General features: G+C 48.2%; 12 protein-coding genes and 1 non-coding gene across 13 annotated transcripts; 4 read left to right on the top strand and 9 right to left on the bottom strand.

Annotated features, from left to right (window-relative positions):
* Positions 1 to 42: 42 nt before the first annotated feature.
* Positions 43 to 1,504, bottom strand: M431DRAFT_512534 (glycoside hydrolase family 16 protein). The gene is made up of 2 exons (XM_024919855.1): positions 415 to 1,504; positions 43 to 344 (listed from the first exon to the last, which is right to left on the bottom strand). The coding sequence occupies exons 1-2, from the start codon at positions 1,186 to 1,188 to the stop codon at positions 267 to 269; spliced, it is 852 nt and encodes a 283-aa protein (XP_024769416.1). The 5' UTR covers positions 1,189 to 1,504; the 3' UTR covers positions 43 to 266.
* A 1,800-nt stretch (positions 1,505 to 3,304) lies between these two features.
* M431DRAFT_96975 (hypothetical protein) lies at positions 3,305 to 4,214 on the bottom strand (the record flags this gene model as incomplete). Its single annotated transcript, XM_024924886.1, has 2 exons — positions 3,305 to 3,828; positions 3,899 to 4,214. 2 exons carry the CDS (start codon positions 4,212 to 4,214, stop codon positions 3,305 to 3,307), a joined length of 840 nt encoding a protein of 279 aa, XP_024769415.1.
* Positions 4,215 to 4,306: 92 nt separating this feature from the next.
* On the top strand, positions 4,307 to 4,755 carry M431DRAFT_265926 (hypothetical protein). Its single transcript, XM_024913904.1, has one exon. It carries the CDS (start codon positions 4,399 to 4,401, stop codon positions 4,693 to 4,695), a length of 297 nt encoding a protein of 98 aa, XP_024769414.1. The 5' UTR covers positions 4,307 to 4,398; the 3' UTR covers positions 4,696 to 4,755.
* Positions 4,756 to 4,788: 33 nt separating this feature from the next.
* On the bottom strand, positions 4,789 to 4,876 carry M431DRAFT_t176. Its single transcript has one exon. It is a non-coding gene; the product is annotated as a tRNA-Val (tRNA).
* A 214-nt stretch (positions 4,877 to 5,090) lies between these two features.
* M431DRAFT_96982 (hypothetical protein) lies at positions 5,091 to 5,345 on the top strand (the record flags this gene model as incomplete). Its single annotated transcript, XM_024924888.1, has 2 exons — positions 5,091 to 5,219; positions 5,280 to 5,345. 2 exons carry the CDS (start codon positions 5,091 to 5,093, stop codon positions 5,343 to 5,345), a joined length of 195 nt encoding a protein of 64 aa, XP_024769413.1.
* An 826-nt stretch (positions 5,346 to 6,171) lies between these two features.
* M431DRAFT_152697 (hypothetical protein) lies at positions 6,172 to 8,459 on the top strand (the record flags this gene model as incomplete). The annotated part of the gene is made up of 4 exons (XM_024912856.1): positions 6,172 to 6,574; positions 6,671 to 7,374; positions 7,492 to 7,935; positions 8,008 to 8,459. 4 exons carry the CDS (start codon positions 6,172 to 6,174, stop codon positions 8,386 to 8,388), a joined length of 1,932 nt encoding a protein of 643 aa, XP_024769412.1. The 3' UTR covers positions 8,389 to 8,459.
* Positions 8,460 to 8,822: 363 nt separating this feature from the next.
* M431DRAFT_96494 (hypothetical protein) lies at positions 8,823 to 10,043 on the bottom strand (the record flags this gene model as incomplete). Its single annotated transcript, XM_024924830.1, has 2 exons — positions 8,823 to 9,232; positions 9,296 to 10,043. 2 exons carry the CDS (start codon positions 10,041 to 10,043, stop codon positions 8,823 to 8,825), a joined length of 1,158 nt encoding a protein of 385 aa, XP_024769411.1.
* Positions 10,044 to 11,763: 1,720 nt separating this feature from the next.
* On the bottom strand, positions 11,764 to 13,230 carry M431DRAFT_96552 (hypothetical protein; the record flags this gene model as incomplete). The annotated part of the gene is made up of 1 exon (XM_024924838.1): positions 11,764 to 13,230. One exon carries the CDS (start codon positions 13,228 to 13,230, stop codon positions 11,764 to 11,766), a length of 1,467 nt encoding a protein of 488 aa, XP_024769410.1.
* Positions 13,231 to 14,906: 1,676 nt separating this feature from the next.
* On the bottom strand, positions 14,907 to 15,197 carry M431DRAFT_42246 (hypothetical protein; the record flags this gene model as incomplete). The annotated part of the gene is made up of 1 exon (XM_024915036.1): positions 14,907 to 15,197. A coding segment is annotated over one exon (291 nt), but the record flags the coding sequence as incomplete, so codon positions are not given.
* A 141-nt stretch (positions 15,198 to 15,338) lies between these two features.
* Positions 15,339 to 15,782, bottom strand: M431DRAFT_96791 (hypothetical protein; the record flags this gene model as incomplete). Its single annotated transcript, XM_024924864.1, has 1 exon — positions 15,339 to 15,782. A coding segment is annotated over one exon (444 nt), but the record flags the coding sequence as incomplete, so codon positions are not given.
* Positions 15,783 to 16,118: 336 nt separating this feature from the next.
* M431DRAFT_96787 (hypothetical protein) lies at positions 16,119 to 18,012 on the bottom strand (the record flags this gene model as incomplete). The annotated part of the gene is made up of 2 exons (XM_024924863.1): positions 16,119 to 17,112; positions 17,165 to 18,012. Coding segments are annotated over 2 exons (1,842 nt in total), but the record flags the coding sequence as incomplete, so codon positions are not given.
* A 140-nt stretch (positions 18,013 to 18,152) lies between these two features.
* On the bottom strand, positions 18,153 to 19,190 carry M431DRAFT_96429 (hypothetical protein; the record flags this gene model as incomplete). Its single annotated transcript, XM_024924821.1, has 2 exons — positions 18,153 to 18,560; positions 18,606 to 19,190. The coding sequence occupies 2 exons, from the start codon at positions 19,188 to 19,190 to the stop codon at positions 18,153 to 18,155; spliced, it is 993 nt and encodes a 330-aa protein (XP_024769406.1).
* Positions 19,191 to 20,565: 1,375 nt separating this feature from the next.
* On the top strand, positions 20,566 to 22,392 carry M431DRAFT_542123 (hypothetical protein; the record flags this gene model as incomplete). Its single annotated transcript, XM_024921116.1, has 5 exons — positions 20,566 to 20,845; positions 20,932 to 21,338; positions 21,422 to 22,016; positions 22,087 to 22,130; positions 22,210 to 22,392. The coding sequence occupies 5 exons, from the start codon at positions 20,566 to 20,568 to the stop codon at positions 22,390 to 22,392; spliced, it is 1,509 nt and encodes a 502-aa protein (XP_024769405.1).
* Between the last annotated feature and the right edge of the window lie 1,137 nt (positions 22,393 to 23,529).

Here is a 23,529-nt window from a genome sequence, read left to right as displayed (position 1 = left end):
ACATACAACTTAGTCACCAATAGTAATGCAACAGGGTCAATGATGTGAGTTAGGAGTCATAACAGTCGTGGTCATGAGGTATCTTGAATATATATACAGTGAATTGAAATGATGTCCCACGCAGGGACATGTTGTCATGACATGTGCATCATAAAAAGCGCCTTCTACCATATCTACCCAAATCCAAAATTTCCTTTTATTTTTTTTTATCCTCCATCTTTTCTTTTTCATATCTTCCTCCCCCTCTTCATTGAGCTAAACTCCCCTTAAGAGGAGTAGACGGCAACGTATTGAACTTCAAACATGTTGCCCCAGCCGGGCAGAGTCGCCTCGTTAGGGTCACCCTATTATTCCGCAAGTCAGCCATACAAGTTCCATCGATAAGGAGAAAGACAGAAAAAGAGAAAAACTTACGGGCCATGTACCACCAACAGCAAGGTTGAGAATGATGTACATTGGAGAGTGCGCAAGCGTAGCCCAGAGCCCCTCGTCGCCAAACTGGGCGCCGACAAGGGTGTGGAAGAGAGTGCCGTCGAGGTACCATTCGATCGTCTCCGTCTGCCAGTTGTTAGACGAGCGGTTGATCTTGAGAGCCCAGGTGTGGAAGTCGTCGTCCTGAGGGATGGGAATGCTCTGGCCCAGGCCCGAGGGCTCGTTGCACGCACCGCCGCCAGTGTGGTCGCAGTGGGCGGTGCCGTAGCCGGTTAACTGGCCGTTGATCTGCTCAAAGATGTCGAGCTCTCCGCAGAGAGGCCAGGGGGTGCCGTGACGCATGGAGTCGCCCAGCATCCAGAAGGCGGGCCACATGCCTTGCTTGGTGTCAAGGGGGCTGGAGCCACCACGCAGAGCGGCCTGGACTTGCATGGTTTTGCCGGGAGCTGGAGTCCAAGACTGGATGGATTCGATGCGGGAGGAGGTCCATTCGCCGGAGGGGGCTTGTTGAGGGACGAGCTGGAGAGTTTGGCCTCCGGAGAGCTGCATGTTGGAGTCGGACTGGGTGTAAGTCTCGAGCTCCTGGTTGTTGTGGAGGTCGGTGACGACGGTCCATTGGGTGAGGTCAACCATGTCGCCTTGCTGGCCAACAAAGGTCTCCTGCCAGACGAGGTTCATGCCGGGGAGGTTTGGGGAGAGAGTGGCCGAGACGGAGGAGATGGCCAGGGCCAAGAGGCTGAGGGATTGGAAATGCATCTTGATGATGAATGTGTTGTTTATTTGCTGGTTTGATATCGTTTAGAAGTGGGATACAAGGATCTGTATCAGAAGAGAGAGAGTCTTGCTCTGACGGTTGCGAATCACGGTCAACTGAGGGAATGAATATCTAGACTTGGACAAAGGAGTGCCTGTCTGTCTGTTTTTATTTTTGGTGTTTTGCCTGTTCAACAGTAACAAGAAAAAGGAGTGCGCAGAATCGACCAGCGAAAGGAAGGTAAACGGCCACAGGCCTGAGAAAGGGAATGAAGTTGAAAANAAAAAAAAAAAAAAAGGTATCAAAGCAACCGCAGAGCAAGACGCATGGTGGCAAGGACGGGGAGGAGTGGCAGAGGAGCTGCTTAAGTACATGTACGAGTATTGAATGGCCCCAAACCGATGCGTTGTCGTTGCATTCACCGTACCTGCACTAACAACACTAGATCCAGGTACGAGTACATCTAGTCGACTAAGATAATGGCCATCGTTGATACTGCGGCCGTCCTCATGCTCAGGTACCTTGCATGGAAGTCCTAACCTCCAGTCATGCAAGCCGCGTATAGTCCCAGATCCACCACGGCCCAAGCGCCCATCCCATCGTATAATGTGACTAGGTCCGAGTGCTAAGAAAAAAAAAAGCCCGCCCAGGAGAACATAAGGAGGATAAGAGAAGGGGAGAGCAAAAAAGGCAAAATCCCAAAAGGCAGCCAGTAAACGCCCTGGCCGAGGCGGAATGTTGGGCATGCTAAGACGCACGTTCTACGCGGGCTTATGGAGTGATTGATAGGCGTGATGCCGCCCCCGAAAGGCAGAAATCCTTGCAGGGCTACAGGGGGGGGATGCTGGTTTAGGCGCGAGAAAACGTGCAGGGATTGGGGGCCAGGCACAGAAGTTGAAACAGAGCGGAAACAGGACCGGGGGTGGTGCAGTAGTGTGCTTATACTGGGTGCTGCACGTTTGAAAGTATGTGCGTGGTAGCGAGCAGGTAGACTTTCATGCGTTCGAGAGGTGATAGGATGGATTGGCTGTGGTGAGAGGATGATGGAGATGGGTGTAATGCTGATGCTGAGATGTGACGGGCAAGGGGGCAGGCAGCCTGATGCGGGCGTTTAGCAGTCATCTTGGGAGCATCGTGAGATTGGAAGAAGAGATGGAAATAGACGGGCTTGCTGTTTTACTACTACCTACTGTACGCCGTTAGCTGAGTGCTGATCCATCAAACGAAGCTGATCGTCGTTCTCTAGCAAGCAGAATCCAGGGCACGCAATCAATCACAAACGCGGCCCCTGGGCATCACCATCGCATCGCATCTCCAGAGCAGATCGCCTCGCTAGAGTCAATAAATGCCCCTAGTATAGAAGTTCCATCAATCCATTTTCAAATAGTCCATGCACGTTCTTCAATAAACACCTCACAGAAGTAGACTACCTTTGCTCTACACCTCGGGTACACACCAACAAACATGTGAATAAACAGCTCGCATGTGCCTCATCCCCCATCATCCCCAATCGGATCTCTCCCCCAAAGCAAAAGGGAAAAATAAAGGGGGAAAAAATAAAACAATAGCCCGCCACCCGGCAAAGGTAGTTCCTAGTTCCCCCCTGCCGTACGAAACAAAAAGAAGAACAACTGCTGGAAACTGCATGATGCTACTGTAGCAAATACGAGAATGCCGCTCCGGATTGGCTGACCGCGGCGCATCTTGGGCCAATGAGCGGCCCATGAAGCCTCATTGACTCGCGCCCCCCAAGTCAGGAGGTGGCCATTTTGTTTTTTTGCTTTTTTGTTTCGTTTCCTTCATCTTGTTTATGTGTGCCTATGCGTGATGGTATTGGAGAGATAAAGACAAGGGTTTTTATTTTCTAATTTTCTTTTTCTTTTTTTCTACCCTTCAAATTCCATGGGTGTCTTTTTGCGCCTTACTTGGGCTGTGCTTTGCTTAGGCGAGAGGCATCGTGGGGGCTCCATCCATGTGCCCCATTGAATCCGGACAGGGGGGCCCACTCACTCAACATGTTTGATGTTTGATGTTTGATGCAGCGCGGCAAACAGACACAACACACAACATACGAGTACCGGTTACCTGGAATATTCCATTCTGATTCACCTCAAGTCCTCAAGTCATACCCGTACTCGTACTTGACATGGCAGCTTCACCGCTATCGACGCTGTTCCCCAGTGAATCCCCAAGCCTCTTCCCCAGATGCACAATCGTATTCTCGTAGATCCTCGCAGCGTCCAGATGTAGCTCGTCCTCATCAATGTCCCAAGACGGACCACCAGCATCGTAGCTTTCACCCCCTTCTGTTTCGTCACCATCATCTTCATCGTCGTCTTCGTCGTCATCCTCCTCTTCCTCTTGCTCACCACTGCTCATGACTTCCACCATGAGCACCCTCGTCTGCTCTACAAGACTCCGGCACCGGACCATGTCGGTAGTCGTCATGCCCGCTCGCAGCCCGTTTTCAAATCCCGGAAGTGTTTCATTCGTCTCAATGTCTTGGCCGGAGAGCAGGCTGGCGAAGCAGTGGTCCAGTTTGTGCAGCAGGTCAAACGACGCTTTTGACGATGGCGGGAATGACCGGACGTACTGAGTAAAGTCACTGGCCAACTTGAGCAGAAATGGTATCTGCAAGCCCGCTGGTGTTTCATATCATGTTAGCATTTCAATCGTCTTATATAAAAATACTAGGTGATGGCAAATACTCACGAGTCCCTGATTTCCACAACACATTCACAATCTCATCAAGCTCCCGGCACACCTCCCCAAAGGTCCGAAACCCAACCACTGTGTCTCCAGGATTCGGGTTTCCAAACTTCTTCACGTACCGACGTGAGACGTAAAGCAGCTTTTCATCTACAAATCTCCTCACCATGTCCTCCTTGTTTGATCCGGGCCGCAACGAACTGTTTCTCGGGTGCGGCAGGTTTGATGCTGCCCGTGAAGAGGCTGAAGACGGAGCCGGCGAAGGGAGTCCGCCTTGCGGAGGAATAAAGCCTCCAGGCTGTCGCGGTGAATCCGTCATGACTGGTAGAGTTATTTCAATCGAATACACAACAGAATACAGGTATATGGACGCCCTGTGCTTGTGCTCTCTTCTCCAGATGCCGCTGACACGCTCAATGACGATGCCGCTGTGGATAAGCGGGGGCGGGGTGTTGGAGACTGTGGAAGCTTGAATAGATACCCTAGAGGAGAGCAATTTGATTATGGAGAGAGTGAAACAAGCGCCGTCGAGGCTGGGAAACGATGAGAATTTATGCCTGGCTGATCAAATTTGGGGAGAAAAAAACTATTCAGAGTACCTATTTCAAGTGCAGAGAACATCTGCCGAAGAGATAATATGGCTATTGGATGAACTCTGTTTAGTTAGAGCGGCCTTAGTAACCCAATGTGATGCTTCTGAGCTTGAGTTTTACAAGGAAAAGGTAATAAGCTACGCATGTGAAACCCACTGGAAATACAAATTTCTCACAGTAGCAAGAGTAACAATGGAGAAAAAATAGAATCAAATGAAAGACAAAAAAAGGCTGCTGTATCATCGCATCAACTCGTACTATCGCGAGCAACATCCGAATTGCTGCAAACGGCAAAAAGAGTGATTCCGCCCGGGCTCGAACCGGGGACCTTTTCGGTGGCGTCAACTAACTGTTAACGAAATGTCATAACCAACTAGACCACGGAACCAGATGCTCTATTGCTTGATACTGCCTCACCCAATTTCAGCTTATCTTCTGTCCACCAATCGCCCAATCATGTGACCCAGCAATTGAATGCGATCAATGGCGGGGCGTTTTCGAATTTTCGATGCCCTCAGTGACGTTCGCATCGAAGCAACTCTGCCCATCACGCTTTGCGCTTCATCGCCTCCGATCCTCACCACTTCTTCAGCAAACTCACAATGCCTCCCAAGCGAATCTACGGCGAGAAGGGCGGCCGCCGCGCCCCCAAAGGCTTCGTGGCCTCGACTTATGAGACCTTGACCTCTGCCGAGAACGCCGCCTTTGTCCGCAGCATCGCCATCTTCGGAGTGCGTTTTCCACGGCTGATTTCAAACTATGCGCAGGGAAGCTGACATTGGAAAATCTAGGCTGCTGTTACTTTCCTTTCTAGCTCTTGGGGCGAGATCCTCCTGCCTCCGTACGACTCCCGATAAACCGAATCGCTATGCGGATCTAGAACTAACAACGATGTGATATAGTCAATAATCGATAGGCACTCTCCCTACCCTCCCTCACGATCCAACTCCGATTAACAATTCGACAACTCCCAAATCAAACCGAAAATTGAGTCATTGTACATTAGAAGGATGATTGTATACTACGATGCGAGATTTGCGCGGCCTGCTGCACGCGATATAGACTTGCGGGGCGACTTCAGGTGGTTGATGCGGCTCGACAGTGGCTTGTCGGAAATGATTGACTCGATAATGAAATAAAAAAGAAAGGCGCTCTCCATTTTTGGAACATTCTTCGAATCTTGTGTTGTGCACGATGTGAATCCTTTTCTTGTTGCTCGATCCGATCAAGGGTGCTTTAGGAGGTTTATTTCGGTCGTGATAGCCGAATGACGAAACCTGGTACGGGTGAGGAAAAGGGGTGTTATTTTTGGAAAGAACTTTGGATGACGCAGCATTTTCATCTCTTCACCCTTTGCCTCTTGCTGGTTAAAATGATGGATGAGAAATGGCAGCTGCAGTTGATCCCGGGACCGGAAGGTCAACAACTCGGCAGCTTGACGTAAACATTGGATCCAGGCGCGGCCTCATGGCAAAGCTTTTCTTTTGACTGCATTGCCTGCGTATGCACAGTTGTTTTATTCAGCTTCCCAAAAGTTACTTGTTATTTGTTTTCCTCCTCGTTTCCTCGCTCTCTTTTCTACCCTCCTTTCTTTTTTTATCCTCGCTCCGTTTCACAGGCTCTGCAGTCGGTTGGATCCCTCTCTTCTGCTGTTGTATTCTAAGACGCTGTCTGACGGAAACAATGTCTTCTGTGAGTACTCGGCGTGCGCCTAAGTCGCAAGGAGGGCTGGCCCGGCTGGTATCCAAATTCGAGAACCTGGGAGCATCAAAGACGCCTCAAGATATTGGATCAGCAGGTGAAATCAGACACGATCCGATTTCCGCTTCCAAATTTTCAGATGCTCCGCCAGTGCAGAAAAACGCAAGAGATCGTGTAGTCGGCTCATCAAAAACCTTGGCATCGCCATCTCTGACTCCTACGAGTGCCACAAGAGACCAGTTGGAAACGCCTCTCAAGGATAGCCATGCTGGCACCACTGCACCTCCATCGTCCAAAATTGGGAAACTAATCTCAAGGAGAGGCTTGGCAGTTGCGGACATGAGGAGATTGTTCGAGCGAGGAAATGATAAGAATGTTACTTCAAGTGAGTAGGCCCTAGTTCAATGGCACTCTTCGACCGATACGCATTTATATCTTTTCAGCCATAACATGGATGAATTACCAACTAACATTTGGATAGATGTTGCGCGAACGACTACCTATGAACCTAAACGCGTTGCTTCACCTATCACCACCACCGAGTGCAATGACCCTAAAACGTTCTCCCTTGCGAATAGCCCCATGAAGGGATCGTCGGCCGTAAACGATTCGGGTACACTGGCGAATCGGCAAGAAGAAAGAGACATTGTTCCTGACCTGGTTGAGCATTCCGAATATCTGCCACGGCCGCTCACTTCGCCCGATCGCTTCTCTAGACCCCCAAGAGAGGACAAAGCTGCTATCGAAGACAATAAAAGCACTTGGCAAAGAAATGAACCTCGATTCAAGATACGGGGTGGTGTATTTTTACACAACACCCCTGTTCCGCTCCAAAATATGGTTGTTACAGACGTAGGGACTTGGCGCCCAAACCCTCTCGACACATCCGAGTTGGCCTTGCACTCTGAGGACAGAAAATTGAGAAATGATGACCAACATTTGGTACATTCTTTTGAACGAGTAAAAGGGGACGGCTCAGAGCTTTTGGAAAACTTGCAATCTGGTGTGACTCTCTGCTATCCATGCCGCGACATTGTACTGTCATCGATGACTTATACTGACGGTGATGCCAAAGAACCACGTGGACAAGGGGGCCTGCTGTTTCCCACATCCAGATCATTTCCCCCTCAGCAGTCAAAGGTTTCCAATCTCCGGAGAAAGTTTGACAGCGCGTTGCCTTCATCAGTCTCGATGCCATCACTTTAGAAGAGGCACCCACGGACAGACGCAGTCAACGACGAACAGCCACTCCTGCAGAATAAGGCTGAACAGGCCGAAAGAGCCCCAAAATCCAGCCTGGAGACATCATCAAAGCCGATTATTTCCCAGCAGAGCTCTGTGCGGCCGACTTCCACACAAGATGGCACCCAGCCGCCTCGTTTCGGAACTTTGTCTGGAACCGGCCGGAAGCTCAAAGAGACGATTGGGCTCTTTGAGTCAATGAGCCACCAAGCCAATAGAGATGACAGATTCGGGAATATTCCCAAGATATCTTCGTCTCCGACATTCCAAAGGACTGCCGCTACGAAGGGTAAGCTTGCTAGTGACAAACTCGAGAGGGCAGCAGCCAAATCTGAGGACGTGCCACCTCCTCCCAGACTGTTGTCACCGATAGAAGATCGACCTCCACGGCCATACGCACGATCACCAGGCGTACATAGTGCCAGCAGCCAGGCTAGTGATATCAAGCCCTTGCTCTACACGACACCGTCCATGATCAAGACAAAGCGCCATGAGAAACACTTTGTAAGTGGTTAGCACTTAATCTTGAGTCTCATAATGACGTTGGAATTGTGATCAGTGGCCTAACTTGTCAAGGGATCTCTATTTAGATCGGGATGGAGAAGAAAAGCGAAGTTGAGATCTGAAGACGATGCGGTGCAACGCCAAAGATACAACATCGACGGTGAGGCAGGGCTCGATTTTGAGCAGAAATACCACAAGCTTTCGTGCGACGAGACATGGACGGACGGCAGCGAGGCTTCCTCTACTACGCACGAACCTATGATTGCGGAACGCCACCCTTCCCTTCGCCTTTTGCGTCGGCGTCTGATGTCTCGTAGCCATGGACTGTTTGTTTCAGAGGCTCACTGTACTCTTGAGCAGCCGCAGCCAGTGCGAAGCAATGAGCTACGAAATCTTCCCAGTCTTTTTAGAGAGAGGATGGCTGTATTGAGGGCACGGGCTCAGACGGAGTAGGAAGGGTAATGGGATCGTGGAGGAGCATTAGAAGTAGATTCCCTTAGGACTAGTCCACTACTCAAATACGGATGTTGTTATCACTTCATTTGTTCGTTCATGTGCGATGGCTGGTTTTCTCAAGTATGTTCTGACCTACATCAATCCATATTGGGAGACCTTGTTGCTTGGATAATGTTTATTAGGTAGACAAGCCATGAAATTATAATGTGGGAAGCTTTAGACTGAGGTTTCTCATGTATATATATATCTTTCCTAAGGTCCATACTATCATGGACGACTATCGTGTCCTATCTTGACAGATTATGTCCTTCCCGTCTCTCAAACTAATGACGGGTATGTAAAAGCAACATTTGCTAAGTTTTCAAAAACGCTTGCTAATGAAGTGCAAACAAAAGAAGCAGAAGAAAGCAAAATGGCCATCGACATCAGTACTACTTGTGCAACTGGCTTTCACCCGCCTCTGCCCTGGAGTGAATCTCCTTTGGCTGTGCATATCCGTCAATCTGTCTGAGCTCGAGATCAATTGGGTCGATGACATCGCGGACGGGAGCCAGGACGGTGGTATCAGCGACGTGAGATCGAGTAGCGGAGCTGGTCTTTGAGATTGCTGAAAAGAGCGAGCCGGACTTAAGGGGCGTGCGGGAGGAGTCGCGGGTTGACTTGTACTGGGCCTGGTAGGATGATGAAGGATATGAGGGTTCGCTGGAGGGAGTTGAGGGGGCTTGAGATATGCGCTGTGCGGCGATGGAGGCGAGGGGGAGAACGATTGCGATGGAGGTGGGTGTGAGGGATCCGGCTTCGAAGTTGATGAAGTGGCACCATTCGAGGATGGCAAAGATGACTGTAGAGAGTCTTGTTAGTGAGAGAACATGATGAGAGAAGAGGGAGAGAGAGGATATCTTACAAGGGATAAACATGAGGATTCCATTGGCCATGATGAGCACCTCCATCGGGGTCATAGCCCGGCGAGAGGGAAGCACGCCGCGGTTGCTGATCAAGTGATGGACGATCTTGGAGTTGAACAAGGCGCAGAACCAAGCCATCGAGCAGGTGTTGAAGATGAGCGCCGTCTTGAACAGCCAGGCGTACTTTTGGGACGACTCCAAGCTGAGGATACTCTCGCATTGAACCACGGTAAAGGCGACTCTGAAGGCGGTGGTGATGAGGATAATGAGCAGAGACAAGAAGAAGATTGCGTATTTCGCCTTGTTCGCAAAGAGCGAGACCATGGTCCAAGCCTGATACATGAGCGCCCCCTCGGCAATCACAGCGAGAAACATCGAGAGGATTGTTCCGGCGATGCTGGTGCGGTAGTTCCACGCAGGGATCTGGGAGTAGTCGCCGCTCCAGACTTGGTAAAAGTGCGAAAAGGGCGAGAGGAAGTAGAATGCGAGGAAGACGGTGCGGACGGCGCAGACGATGAGGGCGAGGACGTGCAGGAGGCAGGATGCGCGGAGGAATTTTGACGACGGGGTGGTGAGGAGGATGACGAGGAGCATGGTGAGGGAGGCACCGAGCTGGGCGCCGTAGTTGATGACGATGCTGACGGTTTCGTCGTTGAAGGTGTCGATTAGGGTGATGGGGATGAGGATCGGGGGATAGTCTGGGGGGCCGATGATGGTGATGTTTTGGGTGTATGGGTTGAAGGCCATTTTCGCGGTTGAGTTGCTCTCGATTGAGTGAGTGAGTGGCTGTTTGGTGGTGATGCTGAGACTTTTGGTGTTGATGAGATTTGGTGATGCTGGGTATCTTGGTGTTGAGGCTTGGTTGAGAGAGAGGATATATCGAACCATAGGAAGAAAACGAACAACAGCAGCAGCAGAAAAAAGAAGCTATACAGCCAACCTAATGCAAAGCAGAAAATGAAGAATGTTCCCAAAAACAGAGTGCCGACTCAAATCATCGCAACTGAAGCCATTGTTCCCAACGCCCTCCATTCAGACCATCGTCAGCTCACCTTATAAGAGAAAAAAAAAGCAGTCACCCATCGCCCACCACCGGTACATTGTCTCGCACGGCATAATACCACCCAAGAATTCCAATCTCAAACAGGGAATAATACATTTGAACTGAAGTGAGCCGCATCACTGCTTCGGGCATTAGGAAAGGGAATAAAGTGAAGATGGGGATTGAAATGCAGTGGGCGGGAGGGCTTAATATTGTTGTTGCGGGAGGTGGCGTTTTGCTTAGTATTGTTCTTGAGACGGGGGCTGCGGCAGGGGATCCGGTTTGGGATGTTTGCGGGTTTGCAGGTGAGGGATCGTTGATTACTGCTTATTATTTTAATCTATTTTAATTTTAATTTTGTGTGTAGTTTTCTGTTTGGAGGGATGCTTTGAGTTGGTGATATTTTTGGTTCAAGGCCGGTCTGTAAGCTAGATGCACTTTATTTCAACCACAATTGCTATCCGGTAGATGCGAGTAATTGTTCATGATATAAATAACTTTTGGTATGTATCGACATTCAAAAACACCACTGCACAGATGCTGCAGAAAACCATGAACTGCGCACAAGGTGGTCAGTGTCACACGGAACCTGCCGAGCGCTCTCCCACTAACACTAACACGCATCCAAGTGCCGGGCACCTGTCATGTCATAGCTTCATGCTACCCAGACTCCAAGCTCCCGGTTTCTGGATCCCTAGTCGACTGCTCTAGCCTGCTAATAATGTTGTTGCTCATATTGTATTAGACTAGATCCTCATGCTCTGTCCGCCTTTCTGCCTCGTCTCAATATCGTCCATGTCCATCACTCTAAGTGCCACAAGCGAAGCCCGCATGAACCAATAGTCTGCAAACAAACGAACGCCCCCTCACGAGGCAGCAAACGGCACGAAATTAAAACAACAAAATCCTGCTTTCGTCGCTGTGTCACTCCGGGTCGCCTCCGCGGCATCCTCCGCTCCCTCGTATCGGCCCGCCGAGCCGCTGTCAAATGAGCGGAGAGAGAGACGAGGCTTGGACGGTGTGGCGGATGTTTGCTGGACCCTTGTTTGGAGGGGTTCGGGATTGGCACATTTTGCGGCTGAGGGAAAATACAAAGTCACTGGCGAGGAGCGGTTTGTATTACCAGAGAGAGGTGAGCAAAAAGCCTTGCAGAGTTGTCTATGAGTGGTGGTGTGGTGTTCATCATCTATACACTATCCAACTTGGGAAAACAGTCCAAAATACATGGCCACTATGGGTGGCTCAACTGCCATCAACTTCGTTCCATCATTCGTAACCCAGAGTGTGTGTATATCTCTGCTCTAATGAGTCCAATCAAAAACAAAATAACCGCCCGCCAAATTAACATAATAAAACAACAAGCAGATCGTTTGCCTCGCATTCTATCAGAGAAGCGTGTTGAATAGCTTCCAATCCGTCAGCGCATTAATACGAGCAAATACCACCAACCTCATCCTCCATCGTCCAAGTCCCGGCGAGACCCTTGACTTCGACGTCTTCCGTCTCCGATGGAGCGCCTTCATCCTCTTTTCCCAAGAAGAAATCGCCGCTGCCCTCCTTCCTCACCTGTCGCTTCATAAACCGCTTCGTCCACTCTTCAACGGCCGGCTCTCCCGTCTCATCCCGCGCCTGCTTGAGGAAAGGGATCAAAGCCGTGCCACCAGTACCCTTTTGACTCTTTCCCTCGCTCTTACGAGAGGCAATGGCAAGGTTGAGAGGCCGGCGGGCGACTTCGGGGCTGCGAGACCTGCTGCGGGCGCGGACTTGGCGAGATGGCGTGATGACATAGCGTGTGACAATGGCAATGTGCTTGTCTCTGAAGGCGCTCAACATGGCTAGACAGGCGTCGTAGGCGAGGCAAAGCTGGGTATCTTCGGTGTGTTCTTGGACGTATTCGCGAATATTGGCCACGCGAGAGACATCTTCAAGGAACTGCGCGTGGGGACCTGGCATGTAATTGCGCATCTCCTGGATAAAGTTGTGCTTTGCGCTGCGACCCCGGCTGTCTGAATCGGATGCGGCATCTCTCTTTTCACCCGTTGGTCGGTGCTGAATGCCCAAGGCGATGTCAAAAAACTGAATCAAGCTGCTCTGCGCATTGCTTCCTCCACTGTATTGTCGGTATTTGTCATTGCCTGTGCCGTCGTCGTAAATGACTCCAAACGGCAAGCCGGCTTCACCCATGTTCTTGCTTCCGGCAAGGAAGGGCCTAATGCGGTTGTAGAAGATTACGGGATCGCAACTCTCGTGCATCCTCTGTAGAATATTTGTCAAGTCAGTCAAGCGCTCAGCGAAAGTTCGCAAGCACCGTGTAACAACGGCTGAGTCGTTTTGTCTTGCGGCCGCAATGGCTGTGAGCATGAGAGATATGATGGGACCGCCGCGGGCCTCGATGGCCACCGAGACGAGATAGAACCATGATTCGTCAATTGCCCCGGTGAACGTAAAGAGCGTCGCCAGGTTCTCCAGGTTGTCAATGTCTTCATCCATAAACAGCGGCTTGAAGTTCCACAGACAAACGGCCGCATAAGTCGCCACGGGCGGAACCTCCAAGTGGCGCGAAATGTCTAGCAAAGGAATCGAGATTTGAGGCGGCAGTCGATCCGAGGGCGAATCTCCGCCCCAGATGTATCCGTGAGCCATGAAGCAGAGCAGCGAATACGCTCGACGCCACTCGGCATCGTGTTCCAGGCCTACGGTCGACAGCACCGGCAGGCGGTCGATAACGCCGCGCAACCGGCGGCTGAGGATCAAAGCCTGTAGATTTGCCACGATGGCTTCCCATTTGTTGTAGTAGGGATCTGGTAGGCGAGTAAGAGGGAGAGTGCTGGGCAGAAAGCCGTGAGTGGGTGAGATGCCGTAATCGGCGAGGACGGGGATCGGAGGAAGCATTTTTTAAGCTTCTCTTCCTTAGTGAGAACAAGGCAAGATTAGATCCGGCAAAGTCGAAAGTCGCGCTTAGATTCAGGCAAAAAGAACCAAAGCAACAGATAGTGAGGCAAATAGTTTGATGGAGAAGTTGAGAGTGAAAAAGACCTAGGAGGAGTTTTGAGTCCTGAAACAGTCGCTAGCTTGACAAATATTTTTCGAGTTGCGTTAGCGGGGGGACGCGGCAACGCTTCCTAATTTTCCCTCGGTTTTGCGGGATAAAAGCCAAACAATTTCTAAGCCGCGGCGATTAAAACCTGGGAATCTTCGGACTTGTAATTGCTAAAAGGCAATGACGAGTCACAAGACACAGTTTCTATTGCGTGCGAACGCGGGGAGGGAACGTGTCAAACAGCAAGGAACAAGAAGAACTGGGATGGAGAATGTCTCCGGGACGTTTGATGATGAGAAAATGCGGAAGAGAAATGACACATCGGCCCATGCCGCGCAAAGAATGGTCCGATTTTGGTTAAACCTTTATGTGGCGAAAATGTCATTGGGTAGGCTATTATTAATGTCTCGTTCGTCTTAGTTTCTTAGCCGAACTATTTTGCTCATCGACTGGGCGTTAGAATCCGATGGTCCGGTCGGGAAAAGCCATCGGACGCCACCAAATGGAATCTCCCGGGCACCAAGTTTATTCTTTGCTCTACGGACGTGCGGAGGAGATGAGGGGATATTTCCAAGGCGGTAGACTTAATGCTGGGAGTCATGGAAGAAATTTCAGTGTACAGTGCTTGAAAGTCTTGGAGATTCTCTTTTCTCTCGTGGCTTCACAACTTGGGGTTCCACAGTGCTTCAAAACTGCTCAGACTCACACGTGACCAGGCATGTGTCAGTCTGAATATCTTCCCAGTATATCAATTGTGTATCTTAAAAGATCGACAAGATTTCTTAGTTTTATTCATCCAGAATAGCCTTTATCCAAGGTGATCAATACAAGGAGGATACTGACGCTGATGGTTGTGAGTTGACTATCTCCCAAAACTGACCCCTGCTCTAGTTGTCAGAGGTGGGCTTAGTTGTCTAGCCAATCAGAGACTACAAGCACGCACTAACTTACTTATACAGGTAGCTTATTGTCAAATGCAGTCTTCAGAATGGCCTCTATCCAAACATTGGGTGATGAGCGTTATGATGAGCGTTAAAGACACGTACTCAGCATAGTAAATTCCAATTAAAATGCATATCAGGTGTGATCATATCCGATCTGAGCGTAATGCTTCTTCAAGAAAATCGAGAGCCTCCTGTCCTCCAAATCCAGAATATATCAATCGCTTTACAATTTCCCAATTCCCTCTGCGAAGAGCCAATCCTAAAGGGTCAAATCCACCCCTCCAAAACTTTTTCTCAATATGAATTCCATCTACTTCAAGTAGACGAGAAACAATAGCTAAATTCCCTCCTGAAACGGCTCTATGCAGAGGATTGCATCCGTCGCCGTAGTTGACATTCACATTGTACTGGAGAAGCCAATTCAATAATGAGAGGTCGCCTTTGTCAATCACGCTGATTAGCATGCGACCGCCACAAACTGCTACATCTTCATCTATAGTGACGCCCTTTTTGATGAGCCGCTCCACTGTCGGCCAGAGACGTGAAATAATGGCGCAAGAGAGGATTGACTGTTCAGAGTATTTGGCTCCTTGCGCTATAAGCAGATCAACTATTTCCTGAAACCCATGTCTTGAGGCTATCATTAAAGCTGTTTCGCCTTGTTCGTTCTCAGCATCTATGTGAGCTCCTTGTTCAAGTAGTACGGCGGCTAAACGCATATCGCCAGATTCTGCCATAACATGTAACGCTGTGGATGCCTTGTTACCTCGGATGTTCACATCTGCTCCGTGTGCGAGCAGTAGTTCAACGAAATCATAAGAAGACCCTGCCGCAATATGTAACGCTGTACATCCATCGTTGTCTTGGATGTTCACATCTGCTCCGTATGCGAGCAGTTGTTCAACGAAATCATGACACCTTGCCGCAATATGCAATGTTGTCCGTCCGTCGTTGTCCCGGATGTTCACATCAGCTCCAGATGCGAGCAAGATTTCGACCACCCTCGAGTCGTAACGGTTCACGGCCATGTGTAAAGCTGTCTGGCCATTTCCATTTCGAATATCCACGCCTGCACCAGGTGCGAGCAGTTCTTCAGCTACATATTTGAAGTCTGAACTTGCAGCAATATGCAACGCTGTCCATCCTGCATTGTCTTGGACTTTCATGTCTGCTCCACCTGCAAGCAAGGCTTCGACCATATCTAGGCTGTTATCCCCTACAGCGATACTCAACGCTGTCGAGCCATTATCATCTTGGATACCCACGTCTGCGCCATGTGCGAGCAATACGTCGAGTGTACTCAGCTTTCCATCAATCGATGCGGCAAAATGCAATGCTGTGAATCCATCTTTACCCTGGCTATTTATATCTGCGCCATTTGAGAGTAAAAGCTCGATCATATTCGTCTGATTAGAAATCGAAGCGATATGCAACGCTGTCGAGCCCTGCTCATCTCGCATTTCCACATCTGCCCCATGCGTGAGCAATAGCTTCACTATACTTTCTCGACCGGCCCATATGGCAACGTGTAACGACATTTCCAGTCCATAACCACTTTTGATCTCTGTCTTCGCGCCCCTTCTCAAAAGCAACGCCGAGACCTCTTCGTGCCCTTCCTGTGCCGCCAATGCAAGTGGACTGAGGCACCACCAATTTTCCTTATAGATATCAAAAGCATCAGTGCCGTAGGGTGGAAACATCTCGTCCACTGAAGTCAATGTCGAACAAACCTCCTCGGAGATAGTGATCGGGTTACCTGTTTCGTTCCTGTTTCCGGGTTCTAAATCTGCATCTTTATTCAAGAGCAGTCTAACAATTGACAACGCCCCTCGTTTTGCAGCTAGCTTCAAAGGCGTCGTGTAGAAAAATGTGTCTTTCACTTCGATATTGACCTTTTGTTTCAGTAAGAACTCGACGATACCCGCATGCCCATTGTATGCTGCCCACCACAGAGGGGATCTGTTCCGCTTGTCTCTAACATCGGGGTCGCATCCCTTGTTGATCAGCTCTGCCACTATGCCTGATAGACCTAAGCAGGCTGCGACATGCAATTCGACCACTTGTTCCGAAATTTGGAGTAGATCCTCCAGTTTGTCTGCAGAGAGGTTGGTGCGTGCCAAGTCGATCTGCATCAAGGAATCGTGCCATAAATCTGACTTTTCTTTTTGATCAAAGAAATGTATTACCCTTTGGGCGTCAAACCCTTGAAGTGATAACGCTTCCTCTGTATGATGTGACCAGAATTCTGTTGCATAGTTGTGAAAGTTTCCTTCACCATCATTTTCGTTCTTGAAAACGGAACGAATTGTTGAAAATGAAAGATATGACATGCAAGTATTAGCAATCAATTGCTGGGAGTTTTCCATCCAATTGTTATTTGATCTTTCAAAATATTCTTGGATAGTGTAATGGGCTAGTCGAGCCTCTTGAGTTTCGCTTTCTATCACAACAAGCGGCGCGCAAGCTTGAGTGATATGGCCAGCAGTTGGGAAGTTGTCTTCATCTATCATACTCTTTTCGATGTCAATTGCAAGTATTAATCGAAGTGTGCCGACTGAAAGCGGTTTTTTGGATTTTACCACCCACGCAAGAATGGCCATTGCGTCTGCGGGCAAGTCGCCTTTCTGTTGCTGTATTCGTTCCATTGCCTTGTGGTAGGCTTTGCTTAGAACATCCGACCTATCTTTGCTTTCTTTTGGGTATGTCTTCAAACCCTCCAAAGCCCTCCGGACACTGGCAATAGATCTCTTGCCAACAAGAGAGTCGATATACATCTGAGCCAGGAGAAACCTAGTATGGTAAGCTTATGAATCCCAAATTTCACTGCTCACTATTTACTTACATCCCTTCCATCGCAGACTCTATGGATTCTTTGATCTCCTCTTGTAAAAGTACGTTGCTTTGCACAAAATCAGGCAGCTGGGCCATGCGCCCATCGAGGAACGAAAAAATGTCATTTTTACTGGGAACAATCTGCCACTTTATGACGCCTTCAAATCTCTGTTCAATGGCGTGGACCTTTCGAGATGTAGCGCAAATATTAAGCCCTTTCCTTTGTGTAGTAAACTTTCGTGCAGCAAACTTTCGTGCAGCAAACTTTTGCGCAGCAAATAGGCTATCAAGCAATCTTGTGCGGTTATAATCATTGTCGTCACACTCGTCTAGAGCATCAATAATAACGTAGGCCCTTGAGAGCAGTGATGTTATAACCTTGAGCAGACTGGTGAGCTCTTTGATCGATGGTCGGCTGCCTTTCTCCTTGTGTCCTTCATAAAGCCTTTGTATCTTTTCACGTGAAGGCTTGTGATTTTGACCTAATTGCTTGATGAGATTTGCAATGAGTTGCTCTGGCTTCTGCGCGTCTTGGCGGTCGAACCGGTAATAGAAGAAAGCAAGGCCAATCGTATCATCGTGCCGAAATTCACGACTTAGATAATCTATTAGGATAGCCGTCTGAAAGGTCTTTCCGGCGCCAGGGATGCCGGGACAGAATAACGTCGTTCGTGGAATATTTATCCATTGCTGAAGTTCTTCAGAATTTAAGAGGTCTTGCCCTGTTCCAGGTTCGCATTTCTTGATGTAGTCATGATGCATAGACGCAGAGTCAATAGAACTAAGCCATGCCAGAGCTTCGTTTTCTTTTTGAAGTTTTTGATCTGTTGAAGCAGTAAGTAAAGGATCTACTATCATAGCAAAAATGCAAGCTTCTTACTCCCGATGAGGCCATCGAGGCCTTTCTTGGTCTCTCCAAAACCGGCTTTAATATGTCGACTTATTTGATGCAGTTCATCCTTGACTAAGAGAATGGTCAATTCAGGCTTATGATCAGCTCATTCTACGATGCTTAGGTGATATAACTCACCCTCATTCAATATATCTCTTATGGGCCGCTCTCCTTCAACATCACTCGACTGAACGCAACCCAAAAGCTCCTTTGCGAATGCCGCTGCCACTGCAGCCGCGTATTTCTGCCATGTTCTGTTCTTGTGGGAGTCCGCATAGTCACAGATACCTCGTATGACAATACATGGAAAATTATTCATCAGTCCGGCACCCTCCGTTTCAACGCAAAGTAGTTTCTTGCCCAGCTCCTTATGTAGCCTGTCCCGTAATTCTGCATCCTCGATTGTCGTATTGCTAGATGCTATAAGACCGTAATGAATGCGCATAGGCCGACCTTTTCTTTGAACGATTTGGGATGGGTCGCATGAATCGCAGCTTTCTTCTTCCTCACCACCCTCATCCATATCTTCAGCAGGGTTCCTACTGACATGTAGATAGACTGATTTAAACAATACATCCTTAAGTAAAGTAGAATTCAGATATGACTTTGCGGCTAGTGGATATTTTTCTCCGAATTGCTCAAGAAAATCCGGGATCTTTGAACCTTCTAGATCGTGTTTCGATTCTAGTTTACCCAGTGCCGATAACAAAGAGTTGGGTGGATTATTAAGAGAACCAGTTCTTTCGAACTTTCCTCCTTCCATTGACTTGCCGAGATCCCACTGAACAACTCCAGGAAACTGGCCATCTGGCGTACTCACTACTACATCGCCTAGTCGCACCTTTGACGGGATTCCTCCTCCTATGCCGACCAGGAGACCGATTTTGACGGATAAGAATGTTTGAACCATTTGTGTAGCCACAGTGGCTGCTGAGTTTTGACCAGCATTACCTTTAGGCAAACAAGCGATAACAATGTTATGCTGGCCTATAGAGCCAAGTGTATAGGCATTAGTATCAGTGGGAGGCTTAGATAGACTTTCATGGACTTCATCTAGCATGGCAATAGCTGCAGTTTGCTCTTGTGGAAGCGCGCAGACCCATCCGACGGTGTAATCAGCATGGGATCTGGCGTTGGCCTTCATTTTGTGCGTCTTCAATCACGCCCTCTCAGCGATCACTGCACTTTGACTTTGAAAGTGTAAGGCCTCATGCGAATCTACTCAAGGATGAGTATTTGTCATATCCAATGGGAATATTTAAGGAAAGAGTAGTGCGCAGGCTTATCCTTTGCTCCAGTGCTAAAGCGCCGTGCCATGTAAGGACGAAATGCGGAGGGCGTTCAGGCAGCAATAAATGAGGCTTAATTGGTACAGCCTTGAGAATTAATATATCTCGACCAATCAGCGTGGAGCATCCTTGAGCCAATCAAACGAAGTTCCTCATGCTGCGACAGCATCCTTCCTACGACTCATCTCGTCTACGCAATGAGAATTCTTAGCAGGCCGACGCTTAGTTCTGCCCTGGAAAGCGAGCGACTTGTTGGTGTATAGAGGTACTATGAGTGTAGGGTGGACGTGTGTAACTAACGTCGGACCAATTCTCACTTTCACGATTTAGAAAGGAGCTATTTTAGCAATACGTGGAGAAGTACGAGTTAGAAACGATCGACGTGCATCATTTTGACACAATGGACTATTTGGAAAGGCGGCCTTGGGTATGTCGATGATGAGCAGGCGGTGGACTTGTTGGATTGGCTGCTTCAATGGGATCAACCCTTTCGAGAAGAACAAGATAGAATAGCCAAGTTCGGCGTTGGGGGAAAAGCGCAGACCGCCGGCCACCCCAATCCGCCCATCGGCGTATCACCACCGACATAAATTGGTCATCGGCGTACTGCTACCGAATTCGGTAACCCATCGCCGGTGTATCGGACCTACATGTGCTTTGTAGATGGAAATGGAGGCAACTCCCCCGCATAATATGGGGTAACTCCCCTGCATAATATGGGGTTTGGCAAGCAGATCTGGGGTTAATCCGTGTACATGTAGTCATTAAACAAACCATGAGGTGAGCTCCAAGCACAATATCCCATCATTGTCCAGTAATGCTGCAACTGAGCATATATTGATAGTAAATAAGCGCATTGTAGATTAAGTACATTGTGAAATACAATTTTCTAATTGGTACATCATTTACAACTTTCACACCTCTTTCAAAGCTTTCGTCTTGTATAAAGCTTGCGCCTGTCACTCTAGTAGTTAATTAAGAAAGGAAAAGTGGCATTTAAAGATCCATAATGCAGCTTGTATTCTAGTGTCGGGCCACGAGATCGGCCTCGGCCGGGTCTGCCGATGGGACATCTTGTTGATCCATGTTGCAACGACATGTTATAAGACGCAACGATCATCGATATTTATCTTGTTCAATTCTCCATTCATACTGCGTAATATCTTTCTTGAGCTTATACGTATCGATATGAAGCATACTTTCTTCGGCAGTATCCTGCCCCTGTTGCCTATGGCCTTGGGGTCATCTCAACTCTCATTTGAGCAATTCTGCACAAGCGGATTAGAGGGATATGCCAAAGCAACTAACCATGGGCAATTTACCATTACTAATGTAACTTATATTCCAACGGCGGCAATTTCGCTTTCAAATCTCTCGCCGACCAATTTGACAAACGCGGCTGCATTCTGCCGAGTCTTTGCGTCTGTCCCGTATCCAAAGGACAACCACGTCAGTTTTGAGGTTTGGCTACCTGACAAGGTGAATTATAACGACCGCTTCCTATCTGTCGGTAAGGAACTTTCGCCCCCCTGTGGAGCAGATTGCTCATTCCAAATCTTCCATACGGCATGATGTGTCTGATGTATTTTTGCTTAGGAAATGGTGGCTTTTCAAGCATCATCGACGAGATCTCTCTCACCAATGCAATTAATTCCGGCTATGCTTGTGCAGGAGGAAACACTGGACATCTAGATAGCGACAACAATGGAGGCAGCGGAGCCCCGGGCGTTTATCTACCATTTTTGCACGACAAAGAGCAGGTCGAAGCTTGGATTCACAACTCCATCGCCATGTTCACTTCCGCAGCCAAGGATATTGTGAAGAAAGTATATGAACGTGCACCAAAATATTCGTACTATCAAGGATGTTCGACAGGAGGAGCTCAAGGCTTTGCTCTTGCCCAGTTTCATCCTACTCTTTTTGATGGTATAGTAGCTGGATCTCCGGGGAACTGGTATTCACATCTTGCCTTATCATTTCTATGGAATAGCGTTGATAATACGGTGCGTCGTCTTATTTTTAAAAAGGGATATATCTCGATTGTGCTACAAGCTGACTATACTTCTCTCTTCGGCGAATAAAACAGAGCACGTCCTACTTACCTCAAGAATCTCTGGATTTAATCACACAGCATGTCTTGGATAAATGCGACACTTTGGATGGCGTCAAAGATGGCGTCATTGAGAACCCACTGATTTGCGATTATGATATCTCGAATCTTCAGTGTCAAAATTCTCACAGTTCCAACTGTCTTACAAAGCAGCAGATTGCCCAAGTCAAGAAAATCTACCAAGGCCCGAAGAATTCGCATACAGGTGCCAGCTCATATCCGGGCTTTTCTGTAGGCAGCGAAAAAGCATGGATACAGCAGGAGAGTGTTCTCGCAGACGCTTTCGCAATTCCCATCCTCCAGAACAGGGTTTTTGACAACTTGTCATATGATGCGACAACCTTTGATTGGAATCATGATGTCAAGGCGCTAGATGAGACCGTTGGCATTCTTATTGATGAGATCACCCCGAATCTCTCAGCGTTCAAAGCTCACGGCGCCAAGATGGTGGTGACCCAGGCTTGGACAGACCCTCTAAATGCCGCACTTTGGCCAATAAAGCATCGTGAACAACTCCAACAGGCCATGTCTGGGAATATTGATGATTGGTTTGGGCTATTCATGGTTCCTGGTGAGTACATAATCTTGTTTGAACGGTGTTGGATCAACTGCTGGGCATATATACTCATCAAATTTCTCAGGGGGCGGACACTGCGGCTCTAACCCAGCCTACCCTCAAGTACCGGTCAGTTTTAACCCCAACAGACCGAATCTAGAACCCCCCCTCTCTGATCGAAAAATACTAAATGATTGGTATGGAGTAGGGAACTTGGCATTCGCTCGACACCCTTGTTAGCTGGGTAGAGCACGGCCAGAAACCGACTCAGATGCTGAGCACTCAGCCTGCTGACGGAACTAATAGAACAAGGAAGTTGTGTCGGTGGCCGATGGTAGCACATTACAAAGGTGGCAACCCAGATGACTGGACATCATATTCTTGCCAGTGAGTGCTTTGAAAGCAGCGAAGTTAGAGACTCGAGAAGCATCCATTAGGCTATGATTTATATATCCCTTGGCCATTAATTGTGAATGTCCTTTGTAATTACTATGTGTAACAGTTTACTATGATGCTGAGAGAGCGGGATAAAATATGGAGTCAATAATCTTCATTATAGCAGTCATTGCAGTGGAGCGCGCATACCCATCCAATGCTGAAGAACTCTGCCATATTGTGATGAAATGAGGAGGAGGTAAGGCAACAACGCGTGAAGCTCAGGTGGCACAACCTTTACAATCGACATATCTCGAACAACCGGTGTGGAGTATCCTTGGGCCAATCGAATGAAGTTCCTCACGAGCAGCATCCTTTCTACGTCCCAGAATCGGTGCTAGTATCGGCAAGATAATACGCGGCAGTGTCAAAATCACACGCAACATTAAGTGTGGCATATGCGGAGATTCATATATTCTTATATTGAAGTCCATACCGCCTTTTTGTCCAAATGTACTGCTACCTACGTGCGCACTAAGCGAGGCGGTTAAATATCTGGAAACATTCTATTATTCTTTTCTTCAGGTCTGTATGAAGTTTATATTTACCTTTCTTGAGTCAACATCGACCTTTTCCTCATTCTCATTAGACCAGATGGTATATTCAAGCTGGATTATCATCGAGGACCTTGCTATCAACCACCCAATAATAATTAACTCACCCATAACCATCTGTATCCTTCCGTTGATTACCCCATAGTGCTATCTATTACACTGCGTAGCTTATTAGAGAACTCTTCGCCTTAAATCATAAAACTCTTTGCCTTAAAATATAACAGGACGCACTCGTCGATAGGCGCATTCAAGCTTCAAGTAATCTGCATACGGCCACCGCCCTGAGTATTCCAAGTTATCTATTGGTAGATCTTTGAACTAGAAAATAGTTAATTATATCACTGACTTCCTAAACCGATCTGGTTGAACTCAACCATCATGTGCCGATAGCAACTGTGCGACGCCACTAGAGAAATCGAAAAGTAACATTACGATATAATCATAACCACAAAGTAAGATTGCGATAGAACCATGACCATTACTTGAAAATTTTGCATTCGGCGTATACAGACTTTGCACATTAGGAATGCGTATAAATA

Source organism: Trichoderma harzianum (genome assembly GCF_003025095.1).
Source record: "Trichoderma harzianum CBS 226.95 unplaced genomic scaffold M431scaffold_16, whole genome shotgun sequence".
In the NCBI taxonomy this organism is placed as follows: Eukaryota; Fungi; Ascomycota; class Sordariomycetes; order Hypocreales; family Hypocreaceae; genus Trichoderma; species Trichoderma harzianum.
Note: the sequence above shows the minus strand (reverse complement) of the source record. Positions and strands in the feature narration are given on the sequence as shown.